Source organism: Oncorhynchus mykiss, chromosome 13, assembly GCF_057628025.1.
Source record: "Oncorhynchus mykiss isolate SJ-2025 chromosome 13, ASM5762802v1, whole genome shotgun sequence".
NCBI lineage: Eukaryota > Metazoa > Chordata > Actinopteri > Salmoniformes > Salmonidae > Oncorhynchus > Oncorhynchus mykiss.
In genome coordinates, this window is record NC_143034.1 from 9919139 (window position 1) to 9937500 (window position 18362).

General features: G+C 50.2%; 1 protein-coding gene across 4 annotated transcripts in view; it reads right to left on the reverse strand.

Annotated features, from left to right (window-relative positions):
• Positions 1-1483: 1483 nt before the first annotated feature.
• trip10b (thyroid hormone receptor interactor 10b) overlaps positions 1484-18362 on the reverse strand; it is a 50239-nt gene continuing 33360 nt past the window's right edge. For 2 of the 4 annotated variants that reach the window (XM_090195086.1, XM_090195088.1), the window contains 5 exons: positions 12502-12611; positions 11623-11755; positions 10097-10164; positions 9747-9856; positions 1792-4321 (listed from right to left, as the gene is read on the reverse strand). In XM_090195086.1, the coding sequence (XP_090051212.1) occupies positions 4182-4321; positions 9747-9856; positions 10097-10164; positions 11623-11755; positions 12502-12611 (561 nt within the window). In that variant the 3' untranslated portion in view covers positions 1792-4181. Of the gene's footprint in view, positions 4322-9746; positions 9857-10096; positions 10165-11622; positions 11756-12501; positions 12612-15327; positions 15358-18362 lie in introns of all 4 variants that reach the window. The other 2 variants (XM_090195085.1, XM_090195087.1) reach the window with 2 other exon arrangements.

An 18362-nucleotide genomic window follows, 5' to 3' on the forward strand; every position in this document is an offset into this window, starting at 1 on the left:
AGTTTACCCTGTTAACATGTTAACAACTTTATTCTGTAGAGTTTACCCTGTTAACACGTTAACAACTTTATTCTGTAGAGTTTACCCTGTTAACATGTTAACACCTTTATTCTGTAGAGTTTACCCTGTTAACAACTTTATTCTGTAGAGTTTACCCTGTTAACAACTTTATTCTGTAGAGTTTACCCTGTTAACATGTTAACAACTTTATTCTGTAGAGTTTACCCTGTTAACACGTTAACAACTTTATTCTGTAGAGTTTACCCTGTTAACATGTTAACAACTTTATTCTGTAGAGTTTACCCTGTTAACACGTTAACAACTTTATTCTGTAGAGTTTACCCTGTTAACATGTTAACAACTTTATTCTGTAGAGTTTACCCTGTTAACATGTTAACAACTTTATTCTGTAGAGTTTACCCTGTTAACACGTTAACAACTTTATTCTGTAGAGTTTACCCTGTTAACATGTTAACACCTTTATTCTGTAGAGTTTACCCTGTTAACAACTTTATTCTGTAGAGTTTACCCTGTTAACAACTTTATTCTGTAGAGTTTACCCTGTTAACATGTTAACAACTTTATTCTGTAGAGTTTACCCTGTTAACACGTTAACAACTTTATTCTGTAGAGTTTACCCTGTTAACATGTTCTGTGCTCAGACAACTTCATTCTCAACCGACCAGGTGTCTGTGAAAGTAGTTTTTTTTAAGGGAAAATCACTGGAAAGTTCTGATGATATAAATTATTTAAAACATCACTGTGTCAACTTTGGTCTGTTAATTAAAATAAAAAAATGACAACACTACAAAATGAAACAAAACATCAAATTTGACATAAATCTATTTATTTGTATTTTTTCTCAATCAAAATAGTTCCCAGGGTACTTAGAGGTCAACACATAAGTAGTTTTAAAATGTGATCATATAATAGCATACAGACACTCCATAAAACATTGAAGCAGCGAGTGAAGAGTCCAGTTCCATTTAACCAGGGAGATGTGAGGTCAAACTGGACCTGGAGGGCTGACAGACTGCCTCCCCTGTGGTCTCCATACCTCCTGTGAGGTCAAACTAGACCTGGAGGGCTGACAGACTGCCTCCCCTGTGGTCTCCATACCTCCTGTGAGGTCAAACTGGACCTGGAGGGCTGACAGACTGCCTCCCCTGTGGTCTCCATATCTCCTGTGGTCTCCATACCTCCTGTGAGGTCAAACTGGACCTGGAGGGCTGACAGACTGCCTCCCCTGTGGTCTCCATACCTCCTGTGAGGTCAAACTAGACCTGGAGGGCTGACAGACTGCCTCCCCTGTGGTCTCCATATCTCCTGTGGTCTCCATACCTCCTGTGAGGTCAAACTAGACCTGGAGGGCTGACAGACTGCCTCCCCTGTGGTCTCCATACCTCCTGTGAGGTCAAACTAGACCTGGAGGGCTGACAGACTGCCTCCCCTGTGGTCTCCATATCTCCTGTGGTCTCCATACCTCCTGTGAGGTCAAACTAGACCTGGAGGGCTGACAGACTGCCTCCCCTGTGGTCTCCATACCTCCTGTGAGGTCAAACTAGACCTGGAGGGCTGACAGACTGCCTCCCCTGTGGTCTCCATACCTCCTGTGGTCTCCATACCTCCTGTGAGGTCAAACTAGACCTGGAGGGCTGACAGACTGCCTCCCCTGTGGTCTCCATACCTCCTGTGAGGTCAAACTAGACCTGGAGGGCTGACAGACACTGCCTCCCCTGTGGCCTCCCGTTACCCCGTGGGCCTCCCGTTACCCCGTGGGCCTCCCGCTACCCCGTGGGCCTCCCGCTACCCCGTGGGCCTCCCGCTACCCCGTGGGCCTCTGGTCAAAGGTAGGGGACTATATGGGGAATAGGGTGCCATTCTGGTCAAATCTAGTGCACTATATAGGGAATAGGGTGCCATTCTGGTCTAATCTAGTGCACTATATAGGGAATAGGGTGCCATTCTGGTCAAATGTAGTGCACTATATAGGGAATAGGGTGCCATTTTGGGACATGCAATTGATACATGATTTGGTCTGAATGAGACGGCTGGGATTCAACCAAAGGTGCACTGTCCACGACACCCGTCGACGATGCACCGTTAACCAGCTCATTCCTCTGGTTGTCATGGAGATGGTTGTCATGGTAAACGCTGCCAGCTGAACATTAGATTGAACAGTCTAGTGTGGTTTGCTCATAATCCACAATGCGCCTTTGATTGAATCCTGGGCTGGACGGAAGTTAAACTATCAGAAACACCAGGGGTCCTCCAGGAGAAGTTAGACAGCAGTAGTCACAACACCACCACAGAGCCATCTGATTGGCCAGAACCTGACCACAGAGCCATCTGATTGGCCAGAACCTGACCACAGACAGTTAAACCACAAAAAGAGAGAGAGATAAACAGAACAAAGAAACAACAACCAAAACAGTCTGTATGAACTGGACCAGACGGTAACCATAACAACCACAGACATGGTCAGAGAATCAGACAACCAATAAGAACCTCAGAAACATTTAAAAACTGACCAGTTTCACATACAGTCCGCGTCCCAATTGGCCCCCTATTCCCCATAGGCCTCTGATCAAAATTAGTGCACTATATAGGGAATAGGGCTCTTGTCAACAGTAGTGCACTTTATAGGGAATAGGGCCCAGATCAACAGTAGTGTTCTATATAGGGAATAGGGCTCTGGTCTATAGTAGTGTTCTATATAGGGAATAGGGCTCTGGTCTATAGTAGTGGACTGGGCCCTGGTCAACAGTAGTGTACTATATAGGGAATAGGGCTCTGGTCTATAGTAGTGTTCTATATAGGGAATAGGGCTCTGGTCTATAGTAGTGGACTGGGCCCTGGTCAACAGTAGTGTACTATATAGGGAATAGGGCTCTGGTCTATAGTAGTGTTCTATATAGGGAAAAGGGCCCTGGTCTATAGTAGTGTACTATATAGGGAATAGGGCTCTGGTCTATAGTAGTGTTATGTATAGGGAATAGGCCTCTGGTCAAAATTAGTGCACTATATAGGGAATAGGGCTCTGGTCTATAGTAGTGTTATGTATAGGGAATAGGCCTCTGGTCAAAATTAGTGCACTTTATAGGGAATAGGGCCCAGATCAACAGTAGTGTTCTATATAGGGAATAGGGCCCTGGTCAACAGTAGTGTACTATATAGGGAATAGGGCTCTGGTCTATAGTAGTGTTCTATATAGGGAATAGGCCTCTGGTCAAAATGAGTGCACTACATAGGGAATAGGGCTCTTGTCAACAGTAGTGCACTTTATAGGGAATAGGGCCCAGATCAACAGTAGTGTTCTATATAGGGAATAGGGCCCTGGTCAACAGTAGTGTACTATATAGGGAATAGGGCTCTGGTCTATAGTAGTGTTCTATATAGGGAATAGGGCTCTGGTCTATAGTAGTGTTCTATATAGGGAATAGGGTATCATTTGGGATCGAACCACTCTTCTGATGAGAGAACATGTGACAAACAAGTACACTATATAGAAAACAGGGTGGCGTTTGGGACGCAGACACGTGGTCCATAAAATAGTGGTCTTCACCATCCAGCTGATAACAATTTCATCCAAATCTGATAACTAGGACAGCAGTCATTTAATATAACAACAATCACAATGTCATGGCAACTAATGATCTGTGATTAGGTAAGTATAGGGAGAGAGGAATGGGACTGGGAGAGAGGGGTGGAGAGAGGAGGATGAGGTAGAGTGAGAGAGAGAGAGGTAGAGAGAGAGGTAGAGAGAGAGGTAGAGAGTGTAAGAGAGATTGAGAGGTAGAGAGAGGTAGAGAGTGAGAGTGGTAGAGAGAGGTAGAGAGAGTAACAGAGAGGTAGAGAGAGAGAGAGAGAGGTAGAGTGGTAGAGAGAGTAACAGAGAGGTAGAGAGAGTGAGAGAGGTAGAGAGAGAGAGAGAGAGAGAGAGAGAGGTAGAGTGGTAGAGAGAGTAACAGAGAGGTAGAGAGAGTGAGAGAGGTAGAGAGAGAGAGAGAGAGAGAGAGAGGTAGAGTGGTAGAGAGAGTAACAGAGAGGTAGAGAGAGAGAGAGAGAGATGAAGGGGTGGTACTGCTTAAACACACAGAATGGAAGTCCTTGGCTGAAAGGAGTGTGTGTCCGTCCGTCCGAGTGTGTGTGTGTGTGTGTGTGTGTGTGTGTGTTATTGTCTAGAACTTGACGTAGGATGAGGGGATGTATCCTTCGTCTCCGTTGGCTCGTAGAACCCTCATCCATCCATCTCCTTTATCGTTCTCCATCACACTGAGCTGCTCGCCTTCTGTTATCGACACTGTCCCCTGACTGGACCCTGGAGACACACACACACACACACTAGTTATAGACACTGTCCCCTGACTGGACCCTGGAGACACACACACACTAGTTATAGACACTGTCCCCTGACTGGACCCTGGAGACACACACACTAGTAATAGACACTGTCCCCTGACTGGACCCTGGAGACACACACACACTAGTTATCGACACTGTCCCCTGACTGGACCCTGGAGACACACACACACTAGTTATAGACACTGTCCCCTGACTGGACCCTGGAGACACACACACACACACTAGTTATCGACACTGTCCCCTACTGGACCCTGGAGACACACACACACTAGTTATAGACACTGTCCCCTGACTGGACCCTGGAGACACACACACACTAGTTATAGACACTGTCCCCTGACTGGACCCTGGAGACACACACACACACTAGTTATCGACACTGTCCCCTACTGGACCCTGGAGACACACACACACACTAGTTATAGACACTGTCCCCTGACTGGACCCTGGAGACACACACACTAGTTATAGACACTGTCCCCTGACTGGACCCTGGAGACACACACACACACACACACTAGTTATAGACACTGTCCCCTGACTGGACCCTGGAGACACACACACACACTAGTTATAGACACTGTCCCCTGACTGGACCCTGGAGACACACACACACACTAGTTATAGACACTGTCCCCTGACTGGACCCTGGAGACACACACACTAGTTATAGACACTGTCCCCTGACTAGACCCTGGAGACACACACACACTAGTTATAGACACTGTCCCCTGACTGGACCCTGGAGACACACACACACTAGTTATAGACACTGTCCCCTGACTGGACCCTGGAGACACACACACACTAGTTATCGACACTGTCCCCTGACTGGACCCTGGAGACACACACACACTAGTTATAGACACTGTCCCCTGGCTGGACCCTGGAGACACACACACACTAGTTATAGACACTGTCCCCTGACTGGACCCTGGAGACACACACACACTAGTTATAGACACTGTCCCCTGACTGGACCCTGGAGACACACACACACTAGTTATCGACACTGTCCCCTGACTGGACCCTGGAGACACACACACACTAGTTATCGACACTGTCCCCTGACTAGACCCTGGAGACACACACACACTAGTTATAGACACTGTCCCCTGACTGGACCCTGGAGACACACACACACTAGTTATAGACACTGTCCCCTGACTGGACCCTGGAGACACACACACACTAGTTATAGACACTGTCCCCTGACTGGACCCTGGAGACACACACACACTAGTTATCGACACTGTCCCCTGACTGGACCCTGCAGACACACACACACACACACACACACACACACACACACACACACACACTAGTTATAGACACTGTCCCCTGACTGGACCCTGGAGACACACACACACTAGTTCTAGACACTGTCCCCTGACTGGACCCTGGAGACACACACACACTAGTTATAGACACTGTCCCCTGACTGGACCCTGGAGACACACACACTAGTTATAGACACTGTCCCCTGACTGGACCCTGGAGACACACACACACACTAGTTATCGACACTGTCCCCTACTGGACCCTGGAGACACACACACACACTAGTTATAGACACTGTCCCCTGACTGGACCCTGGAGACACACACACTAGTTATAGACACTGTCCCCTGACTGGACCCTGGAGACACACACACTAGTTATAGACACTGTCCCCTGACTGGACCCTGGAGACACACACACACTAGTTATAGACACTGTCCCCTGACTGGACCCTGGAGACACACACACACTAGTTATAGACACTGTCCCCTGACTGGACCCTGGAGACACACACACACTAGTTATCGACACTGTCCCCTGACTGGACCCTGGAGACACACACACACTAGTTATAGACACTGTCCCCTGGCTGGACCCTGGAGACACACACACACTAGTTATAGACACTGTCCCCTGACTGGACCCTGGAGACACACACACACTAGTTATAGACACTGTCCCCTGACTGGACCCTGGAGACACACACACACTAGTTATCGACACTGTCCCCTGACTGGACCCTGGAGACACACACACACTAGTTATCGACACTGTCCCCTGACTAGACCCTGGAGACACACACACACTAGTTATAGACACTGTCCCCTGACTGGACCCTGGAGACACACACACACTAGTTATCGACACTGTCCCCTGACTGGACCCTGCAGACACACACACACACACACACACACACACACACACACACACTAGTTATAGACACTGTCCCCTGACTGGACCCTGGAGACACACACACACTAGTTATCGACACTGTCCCCTGACTGGACCCTGCAGACACACACACACACACACACACACACACACACACACACTAGTTATAGACACTGTCCCCTGACTGGACCCTGGAGACACACACACACTAGTTATAGACACTGTCCCCTGACTGGACCCTGGAGACACACACACACTAGTTATAGACACTGTCCCCTGACTAGACCCTGGAGACACACACACACACACACTAGTTATAGACACTGTCCCCTGACTGGACCCTGGAGACACACACACACTAGTTCTAGACACTGTCCCCTGACTGGACCCTGGAGACACACACTAGTTATAGACACTGTCCCCTGGCTGGAACCTGGAGACACACTAGTTATAGACACTGTCCCCTGACTGGAACCTGGAGACACACACACACTAGTTATAGACACTGTCCCCTGACTGGACCCTGGAGACAGACACACACACTAGTTATAGACACTGTCCCCTGACTGGACCCTGGAGACACACATTAGTTATAGACACTGTCCCCTGACTGGACCCTGGAGACACACACACACACACTAGTTATAGACACTGTCCCCTACTGGACCCTGGAGACACACAACCTGGTGATGGCGTATGTGTGATGGTGTGTATGTGTGAGTGTGATGGTGTGTGTGTCTGATGGTGTGTGTCTGATGGTGTGTGTGTGTGTGATGGTGTTTGTGTGTGTGATGGCGTATGTGTGTGTGATGGCGTATGTGTGATGGTGTGTATGTGTGTGTGTGATGGTGTGTGTGATGGTGTGTGTGTGTGTGTGATGGTGTGTGTGTGTGATGGTGTGTGATGGTGTGTGTGTGTGTGATGGTGTGTGTGTGTGTGATGGTGTGTGTGTGTGTGATGGTGTGTGTGTGTTTGTGTGATGGTGTGTGTGTGTGTGTGTGTGATGGTGTGTGTGTGTGTGTGATGGTGTGTCTGATGGTGTGTGTGATGGTGTGTCTGATGGTGTGTGTGTGTGTGATGGTGTGTGTGTGTGTGACGGTGTTTGTGTGTGTGTGATGGCGTATGTGTGTGTGATGGCGTATGTGTGTGTGATGGCGTATGTGTGTGTGATGGCGTGTGTGTGTGATGGTGTGCGTGTGTGTGATGGTGTGTGTGTGTGTGATGGTGTGTGTGTGATGGTGTGCGTGTGATGGTGTGTGTGTGTGATGGTGTGTGTGTGTGATGGTGTGTGATGGTGTGTGTGTGTGTGTGTGTGATGGTGTGTGTGTGTGATGGTGTGTGTGTGTGTGTGATGGTGTGTGTGTGTGTGATGGTGTGTGTGTGTGATGGTGTGTGTGTGTGATGGTGTGTGTGATGGTGTGTGTGATGGTGTGTGATGGTGTGTGTGTGTGTGTGATGGTGTGCGTGTGTGATGGTGTGCGTGTGTGATGGTGTGCGTGTGATGGTGTGTGTGTGTGTGTGATGGTGTGTGTGTGTGATGGTGTGTGTGTGTGTGATGGTGTGTGTGTGTGATGGTGTGTGTGTGTGATGGTGTGTGTGTGTGATGGTGTGTGTGATGGTGTGTGTGATGGTGTGTGATGGTGTGTGTGTGTGTGTGATGGTGTGCGTGTGTGATGGTGTGCGTGTGTGATGGTGTGCGTGTGTGATGGTGTGCGCGTGTGATGGTGTGCGCGTGTGATGGTGTGCGCGTGTGATGGTGTGCGCGTGTGATGGTGTGCGCGTGTGATGGTGTGCGCGTGTGATGGTGTGCGCGTGTGATGGTGTGCGCGTGTGATGGTGTGTGTGTGATGGTGTGTGTGTGATGGTGTGCGCGTGTGATGGTGTGCGCGTGTGATGGTGTGCGTGTGATGGTGTGTGTGTGTGATGGTGTGCGTGTGTGATGGTGTGCGTGTGTGATGGTGTGCGTGTGTGATGGTGTGCGTGTGTGATGGTGTGCGTGTGATGGTTTGTGCGTGTGATGGTGTGCGTGTGATGGTTTGTGCGTGTGATGGTGTGCGTGTGATGGTGTGCGTGTGATGGTGTGCGTGTGATGGTGTGCGTGCGATGGTGTGCGTGTGTGATGGTGTGCGTGTACCTTGGAAGGTGTAGAGGGCAGTAGCCTTTCCTATAGGAAAGGTGTGTGTGACGGTGTTTGTGTGTGTGTGATGGCGTATGTGTGTGTGATGGCGTATGTGTGTGTGATGGCGTGTGTGTGTGATGGTGTGCGTGTGTGATGGTGTGTGTGTGTGTGATGGTGTGTGTGTGATGGTGTGCGTGTGATGGTGTGTGTGTGTGATGGTGTGTGTGTGTGATGGTGTGTGATGGTGTGTGTGTGTGTGTGTGTGTGATGGTGTGTGTGTGTGATGGTGTGTGTGTGTGTGTGATGGTGTGTGTGTGTGTGATGGTGTGTGTGTGTGATGGTGTGTGTGTGTGATGGTGTGTGTGATGGTGTGTGTGATGGTGTGTGTGTGTGTGTGATGGTGTGCGTGTGTGATGGTGTGCGTGTGTGATGGTGTGCGTGTGATGGTGTGTGTGTGTGTGTGATGGTGTGTGTGTGTGATGGTGTGTGTGTGTGTGATGGTGTGTGTGTGTGATGGTGTGTGTGTGTGATGGTGTGTGTGTGTGATGGTGTGTGTGTGTGATGGTGTGTGTGATGGTGTGTGTGATGGTGTGTGATGGTGTGTGTGTGTGTGTGATGGTGTGCGTGTGTGATGGTGTGCGTGTGTGATGGTGTGCGTGTGTGATGGTGTGCGCGTGTGATGGTGTGCGCGTGTGATGGTGTGCGCGTGTGATGGTGTGCGCGTGTGATGGTGTGCGCGTGTGATGGTGTGCGCGTGTGATGGTGTGCGTGTGATGGTGTGCGTGTGATGGTGTGTGCGTGATGGTGTGCGCGTGTGATGGTGTGCGCGTGTGATGGTGTGCGTGTGATGGTGTGTGTGTGTGATGGTGTGCGTGTGTGATGGTGTGCGTGTGTGATGGTGTGCGTGTGTGATGGTGTGCGTGTGTGATGGTGTGCGTGTGTGATGGTGTGCGTGTGATGGTTTGTGCGTGTGATGGTGTGCGTGTGATGGTTTGTGCGTGTGATGGTGTGCGTGTGATGGTGTGCGTGTGATGGTGTGCGTGTGATGGTGTGCGTGCGATGGTGTGCGTGTGTGATGGTGTGCGTGTACCTTGGAAGGTGTAGAGGGCAGTAGCCTTTCCTATAGGAGTCTCCACATCTTCATCAAAGTCTTCATCAAACTCTGAGTAGATGTTCTGAGACGGATCAGCTGACATGGAACTGAAGACAGAGACACACACACACACAAACACACATATATTATATTAACACATATAGACATTATATAAACACACATACGTTATACACAAACACACACATTATATAAACACACACACACACACACACACACACACACACACACACACACACTATATTAACACATATAGACATTATATAAACACACATACGTTATACACAAACACACACATTATATATACACACACGCTCCCTCTCTCTTACCAGTGTTGATTGTTGTTGACAGCAGTGTTGGTAGAATCATCTCCTCTGAAAGCCTCAGCCAGCCAAGACTGTCAGAGAGAAGAATGACTTGCTGTTTACTATAGATGGCTAATGACAAAGGTGTGTGTGTCCCTGTGTGTGTGTCACCAAGCCAGAGTGTCTGTGTCACCAAGCCAGAGTGTCTGTGTCACCAAGCCAGAGTAAGCCAGAGTGTCTGTGTCACCAAGCCAGAGTGTCTGTGTCACCAAGCCAGAGTGTCTGTGTCACCAAGCCAGAGTGTCTGTGTCACCAAGCCAGAGTGTCCGTGTTACCAAGCCAGAGTGTCCGTGTCACCAAGCCAGAGTGTCCGTGTCACCAAGCCAGAGTGTCCGTGTCACCAAGCCAGAGTGTCCGTGTCACCAAGCCAGAGTGTCCGTGTCACCAAGCCAGAGTGTCCGTGTCACCAAGCCAGAGTGTCCGTGTCACCAAGCCAGAGTGTCTGTGTCACCAAGCCAGAGTGTCTGTGTCACCAGGCCAGAGTGTCTGTGTCACCAAGCCAGAGTGTCTGTGTCACCAAGCCAGAGTGTCTGTGTCACCAAGCCAGAGTGTCTGTGTCACCAAGCCAGAGTGTCTGTGTCACCAAGCCAGAGTGTCCGTGTTACCAAGCCAGAGTGTCCGTGTCACCAAGCCAGAGTGTCCGTGTCACCAAGCCAGAGTGTCCGTGTCACCAAGCCAGAGTGTCCGTGTCACCAAGCCAGAGTGTCCGTGTCACCAAGCCAGAGTGTCCGTGTCACCAAGCCAGAGTGTCCGTGTCACCAAGCCAGAGTGTCTGTGTCACCAAGCCAGAGTGTCTGTGTCACCAGGCCAGAGTGTCTGTGTCACCAAGCCAGAGTGTCTGTGTCACCAAGCCAGAGTGTCTGTGTCACCAAGCCAGAGTGTCCGTGTCACCAAGCCAGAGTGTCCGTGTCACCAGGCCAGAGTGTCTGTGTCACCAAGCCAGAGTGTCCGTGTCACCAAGCCAGAGTGTCCGTGTCACCAAGCCAGAGTGTCCGTGTCACCAAGCCAGAGTGTCCGTGTCACCAAGCCAGAGTGTCCGTGTCACCAAGCCAGAGTGTCCGTGTCACCAAGCCAGAGTGTCCGTGTCACCAAGCCAGAGTGTCCGTGTCACCAAGCCAGAGTGTCCGTGTCACCAAGCCAGAGTGTCCGTGTCACCAAGCCAGAGTGTCCGTGTCACCAAGCCAGAGTGTCCGTGTCACCAAGCCAGAGTGTCCGTGTCACCAAGCCAGAGTGTCCGTGTCACCAAGCCAGAGTGTCCGTGTCACCAAGCCAGAGTGTCCGTGTCACCAAGCCAGAGTGTCCGTGTCACCAAGCCAGAGTGTCCGTGTCACCAAGCCAGAGTGTCCGTGTCACCAAGCCAGAGTGTCCGTGTCACCAAGCCAGAGTGTCCGTGTCACCAAGCCAGAGTGTCTGTGTCACCAAGCCAGAGTGTCTGTGTCACCAAGCCAGAGTGTGTGTGTGTGTGTGTGTGTGTGTGTGCAGTAGCCTACCTCGTATTTGGTGAGTTGTCCTCTGAGTCGTCCAACGTTCTGCGAGGTCTGGGTGATCTGAGGTTCTAGACTGGCTGGGTCTCCCATCTGAGGGTTCCGTTCATAAACACCTCTCATCTTCTCTAATGCCTCACTGGAGGAGGAGGAAAAAAGACAGAGAGAGAGACAGAGAGAGACAGAGAAAGAGAGAAAGACAGAGAAAGACAGAGAGAGACAGAGAAAGACAGAAAGACAGAGAAAGACAGAGAAAGACAGAGAGAGAGACAGAGAGAGACAGAGAAAGACAGAAAGACAGAGAAAGACAGAGAGAGAGACAGAGAGAGACAGAGAAAGACAGAGAAAGAGACAGAGAGAGAAACAGACAGACAGAGAAAGACACAGACAGACAGAGAAAGACACAGACAGACAGAGAAAGACACAGACAGACAGAGAAAGACACAGACAGACAGAGAAAGACACAGACAGACAGAGACAGACACAGACAGACACACAGACAGGAACAGGCAATATGTTACAGAAGAAGGGCGTCTGTTAGAACAAATCAACGTGTCCCAAAAGGCACACTATTCCCATCTAGTACACTACTACTGATCAGGGTCCTATAAGCCCTGGTCAAAGGCAGCGTACTATATAGGGAATAGGGTGCCATTCGAGACGGACACGATGGGAGAATCTCAATTGCAAACTCCTCGCCTCCTTCTCAAAACCCATTGGATGAGAAAGCCAGAGGTCCCTCCCCTCTGACCTGAGAGAGGAGAGAACACGCGAGGAGGAGAATGTCATTGAGATTCTCCCAGTGATGGACAGAGACAGTAAGACTGTGAGATAGCCGCCGTCACTGTGGTGATGATGTCAGAGTGGCGGGGGAGGCGGGGCTACCTCTGGTCCAGCTCCTTTTGAAGTTCCTTGGTGATGTCATCAATCTTGGACTGAAGTCTCTTCTTCCTCTGTTCTGGAGGCAGGTGAGAGAAGTCCTCAGCAGCTGGAGACTGGGGGGGGAGGGGGGGAGAGAGAGAGAGGGGGGGGTGAGAGAGAGAGAGAGAGGAGAGAGAGGGATGCGGGAGAGAGAGAGAGGAGGGGGCGAGAGAGGGATGCGGGAGAGAGAGAGGAGGGGGCCGGAGAGAGAGAGAGGAGGGGGAGAGAGAGAGAGAGAGGAGAGAGGGATGCGGGAGAGAGAGAGAGGAGGGAGCGAGAGAGGGATGCGGGAGAGAGAGAGGAGGGGGCCGGAGAGAGAGAGGAGGGGGAGAGAGAGAGAGGAGGGGGAGAGAGAGAGAGAGAGAGAGAGGAGAGAGGGATGCGGGAGAGAGAGACAATGACATTTGAAATGTCTATTATTTTTGAAATGTTGTGAGTTTAATGTTTACTGTACATTTTTACAGTTTATTATCTAGTTCATTTGCTTTGGCAATGTTAACATGCGTTTCCCATGCCAATAAAGCCCCTTAAATTGAATTGAGAGAGGAGGGGTGAGAGAGCAGGTGAGCGAGAGAAAGCGAGATAGATGAGGGTGAGGTGTTATGCTCACACACACAGAGTAAAGAAACGTGTTGGACATAAACCTGAGTTAAACCTGAGTTAAACCTGAGTTAAACCTGAGTTAGTGATAAATATCCCTCAGTTATTACCGAAACCGCTTTAAACCCTCAAAACCAGACAAGGGTTCTGTCCCAAAGTCTCTCCTTCCTCCATATAAAACTTCCACCATATGAAAGGAAATGACTGACATAAGAAATGTGGTAAGAATATCTTCCACTAGCCCACGTCTCCCCCAATCTAACACTGTAATAACCAGCCCACGTCTCCCCCAATCTAACACTGTAATAACTAGCCCACGTCTCCCCCAATCTAACACTGTAATAACTAGCCCACGTCTCCACCAATCTAACGCTGTAATAACCAGCCCACGTCTCCACCAATCTAACGCTGTAATAACTAGCCCACGTCTCCCCCAATCTAACACTGTAATAACTAGCCCACGTCTCCACCAATCTAACGCTGTAATAACTAGCCCACGTCTCCCCCAATCTAACACTGTAATAACTAGCCCACGTCTCCCCCAATCTAACGCTGTAATAACCAGCCCACGTCTCCCCCAATCTAACGCTGTAATAACTAGCCCACGTCTCCCCAATCTAACGCTGTAATAACTAGCCCACGTCTCCCCCAATCTAACGCTGTAATAACTAGCCCACGTCTCCCCCAATCTAACGCTGTAATAACCAGCCCACGTCTCCCCCAATCTAACGCTGTAATAACCAGCCCACGTCTCCCCCAATCTAACGCTGTAATAACCAGCCCACGTCTCCCCCAATCTAACGCTGTAATAACCAGCCCACGTCTCCCCCAATCTAACGCTGTAATAACTAGCCCACGTCTCCCCCAATCTAACGCTGTAATAACTAGCCCACGTCTCCCCCAATCTAACGCTGTAATAACTAGCCCACGTCTCCCCCAATCTAACGCTGTAATAACTAGCCCACGTCTCCTCCAATCTAACGCTGTAATAACTAGCCCACGTCTCCACCAATCTAACGCTGTAATAACCAGCCCACGTCTCCACCAATCTAACGCTGTAATAACTAGCCCACGTCTCCCCCAATCTAACACTGTAATAACTAGCCCACGTCTCCACCAATCTAACGCTGTAATAACTAGCCCACGTCTCCCCCAATCTAACACTGTAATAACTAGCCCACGTCTCCCCCAATCTAACGCTGTAATAACCAGCCCACGTCTCCCCCAATCTAACGCTGTAATAACTAGCCCACTTCTCCCCCAATCTAACGCTGTAATAACCAGCCCACGTCTCCCCCAATCTAACGCTGTAATAACCAGCCCACGTCTCCCCCAATCTAACGCTGTAATAACCAGCCCACGTCTCCCCCAATCTAACGCTGTAATAACCAGCCCACGTCTCCCCCAATCTAACGCTGTAATAACTAGCCCACGTCTCCCCCAATCTAACGCTGTAATAACTAGCCCACGTCTCCCCCAATCTAACGCTGTAATAACTAGCCCACGTCTCCCCCAATCTAACGCTGTAATAACTAGCCCACGTCTCCTCCAATCTAACGCTGTAATAACTAGCCCACGTCTCCCCCAATCTAACGCTGTAATAACCAGCCCACGTCTCCCCCAATCTAACACTGTAATAACTAGCCCACGTCTCCCCCAATCTAACGCTGTAATAACTAGCCCACGTCTCCCCCAATCTAACGCTGTAATAACCAGTCCACGTCTCCACCAATCTAACGCTGTAATAACCAGCCCACGTCTCCACCAATCTAACGCTTTAACATTTGTGAGATGTAGTGAACAATTGCACACTTCAGGAGACAGGAGATATTATTGGGACGCACCCCAGACATTGAGGTCCACAGTACTGCTGGTTGTTATCTTTGTCCTCTCAACACCTCCAGAGTACTGATTGGTGGAGGCCTGGATTATATCTAACCACAGGAAGGGTTACCATGTTAACTACCAAGGAGAGAAGAACACCAGTCAGTACTGTGGAGGTGGAGGCCTGGATTATATCTAACCGTAACCATAGGAAACCTGATCTAAACCGTAACCATAGGAAGGGTTACCATGTTAACTACCAAGGAGAGAAGAACACCAGTCAGTACTGTGGAGGTGGAGGCCTGGGTTACATCTAACCGTAACCATAGAAACCCTGATCTAAACTGTAACCATAGGAAGTGTTACCATGTGCTTGTCAGCATTTATCCTCTGGAACTTGAGAAGGAAGGACACTCATCGTGAGACACACACACGTAGATAAACAGAAACACACATGTATTGTGACATCTTCAGACATTGTAAACAAACAACAAAATGTCCTCATCCACCAATCAGCATTGGGCTTACCTGTCCATCTAGCCCAGGGCTATCCAATCCTGGTCCTGGAGGTCCCAAACACTTCTGGTTTTCATCCCCTCCTTCTAATTAGGGACTAATTCACACCTGGGACACCAGGTGAGTGTAATTAACTACCAGGTAGAAACAAAGACAAGAAGTGTTTGGGCCCTCCAGGAACGGAATTGGGCAGCCCTGATCTAGCCAATCAGTCTCTGTTGTTGGAACCTTGGACCCCTGTGACTCACCTGAGTATGCTGGTTACCCAATACACTGATCGGGGACCAGTTTTCCTCCCATAATCCTAACCGGATCCATTAGATACTAATCTAAGCACTGATCTAGGACCAGATTACCCTCCTACAATCCTAACCTGAACCATTAGATACTAACCTAACCACGGATCTAGGACCAGATTACCCTCCTACAATCCTAACCTGAACCATTAGATACTAACCTAACCACGGATCTAGGACCAGATTACCCTCCCACAATCCTAACCTGAACCATTAGATACTAACCTAACCACGGATCTAGGACCAGATTACCCTCCTACAATCCTAACCTGAACCATTAGATACTAACCTAACCACGGATCTAGGACCAGATTACCCTCCTACAATCCTAACCTGATCCATTAGGAGGGGAAACACCAAACTGTCCTCAGATCTAGGGAGACTCACCGGTCCGTGCAGAGCCCTGAAGGTAGCAAGGCGAGGTTTGACAGAACGGTTAAACTCTCTCAGGCAGAAAGAGAGAGGGGCGCGACCCAGCTTAGAGAGGGGGAAGGGGTTAGGGGGAGGGGGCAGAGATAGAGGGGTATGAGACCTGGGGAGGGAAGGACGAGGAAAAGGAGGAAGACAAGGTGGGAAAGGAGAAAACCACTGGAGAAGGAGAGGTAGACACTATAAAGAAAAACAAAGAGGATTAAGGCTGAGAAAAGAGAAGAAAATACCCTGAAGAAACACTATGTAGAGACATAGAATCATTACACACACACACACACACACACACACACACACACACACACACACACACACACACACACACACACACACACACACACACACACACACACACACACACACACACAGAGAGAGAGAGAGAGCTCTTTGAAATGAGAGAGAAAGAGACATCGCTAGAATTGGCCCCTCAGGTGTAAGAGGGGAGCAGAGAGGTGTGGAATGTGTCTGTGTATAGAGGGGGGTCTGATTACCCAACACTAAGAACTATCCATGCCCCTGACGAGGCTCAATGACAGAGAGGAAGGATGAACAGAATGCTGTAGCCCAATGACAGAGGAAGGATGAACAGAACGCAGAGGACAGGAGGGAGACGAAAGAAAACGGGTGGGGTTATATCCTTCCTGTTTGGCCCTGTCCGGGGGTTTCCTCGGATGGGGCCACAGTGTCTCCTGACCCATCCTGTCTCAGCCTCCAGTATTTATGCTGCAGTAGTTTATGTGTCGGGGGGCTAGGGTCAGTTTGTTATATCTGGAGTACTTCTCCTGTCCTATTCGGTGTCCTGTGTGAATCTAACTGTGCGTTCTCTAATTCTCTCCTTCTCTCTTTCTTTCTCTCTCTCGGAGGACCTGAGCCCTAGGACCATGCCCCAGGACTACCTGACATGATGACTCCTTGCTGTCCCCAGTCCACCTGGCCGTGCTGCTGCTCCAGTTTCAACTGTTCTGCCTTATTATTATTCGACCATGCTGGTCATTTATGAACATTTGAACATCTTGGCCATGTTCTGTTATAATCTCCACCCGGCACAGCCAGAAGAGGACTGGCCACCCCACATAGCCTGGTTCCTCTCTAGGTTTCTTCCTAGGTTTTGGCCTTTCTAGGGAGTTTTTCCTAGCCACCGTGCTTCTACACCTGCATTGCTTGCTGTTTCTGGTTTTAGGCTGGGTTTCTGTACAGCACTTTGAGATATCAGCTGATGTACGAAGGGCTATATAAATACATTTGATTTGATTTGAAAACAGAGATGGGTAGAGGACAGTAGGGAGACGAAAGAAGAGAGATGGGTAGAGGACAGGAGGGAGACGAAAGAGAAGAGAGATGGGTAGAGGACAGGAGGGAGACGAAAGAAGAGAGATGGGTAGAGGACAGGAGGGAAGGGCTGGTCTATTGTACCTGGCTCCTCTTTCTCAAGTGACAGAGCTTAGTGCACGCTTTGGAGTGGGGTAGCGTAGGGTGCAAGATTCATCCGTGGGGCCAAAACGTTATTATAATAATAAATGTGTACCCAGTAGACCGTCTCCCGGCAAGGCCAGGAAGAGACCGTCTCCCGGCAAGGCCGAGTAGAGACCGTCCCCCGGCAAGGCCAGGAAGAGACCGTCCCCCGGCAAGGCCAGGAAGAGACCGTCCCCCGGCAAGGCCGAGTAGAGACCGTCCCCCGGCAAGGCCAGGAAGAGACCGTCCCCCGGCAAGGCCGAGTAGAGACCGTCCCCCGGCAAGGCCAGGAAGAGACCGTCCCCCGGCAAGGCCGAGTAGAGACCGTCCCCCGGCAAGGCCGAGTAGAGACCGTCCCCCGGCAAGGCCAGGAAGAGACCGTCCCCCGGCAAGGCCGAGTAGAGACCTCCCCCGGCAAGGCCAAGTAGAGACCATCCCCCGGCAAGGCCAGGTAGAGACTGTCCCCCGGCAAGGCCAAGTAGAGACCGTCCCCCGGCAAGGCCAGGAAGAGACCGTCCCCCGGCAAGGCCGAGTAGAGACCTCCCCCGGCAAGGCCAAGTAGAGACCGTCCCCCGGCAAGGCCAGGAAGAGACCGTCCCCCGGCAAGGCCAGGAAGAGACCGTCCCCCGGCAAGGCCGAGTAGAGACCGTCCCCCGGCAAGGCCGAGTAGAGACCGTCCCCCGGCAAGGCCAGGAAGAGGCCGTCCCC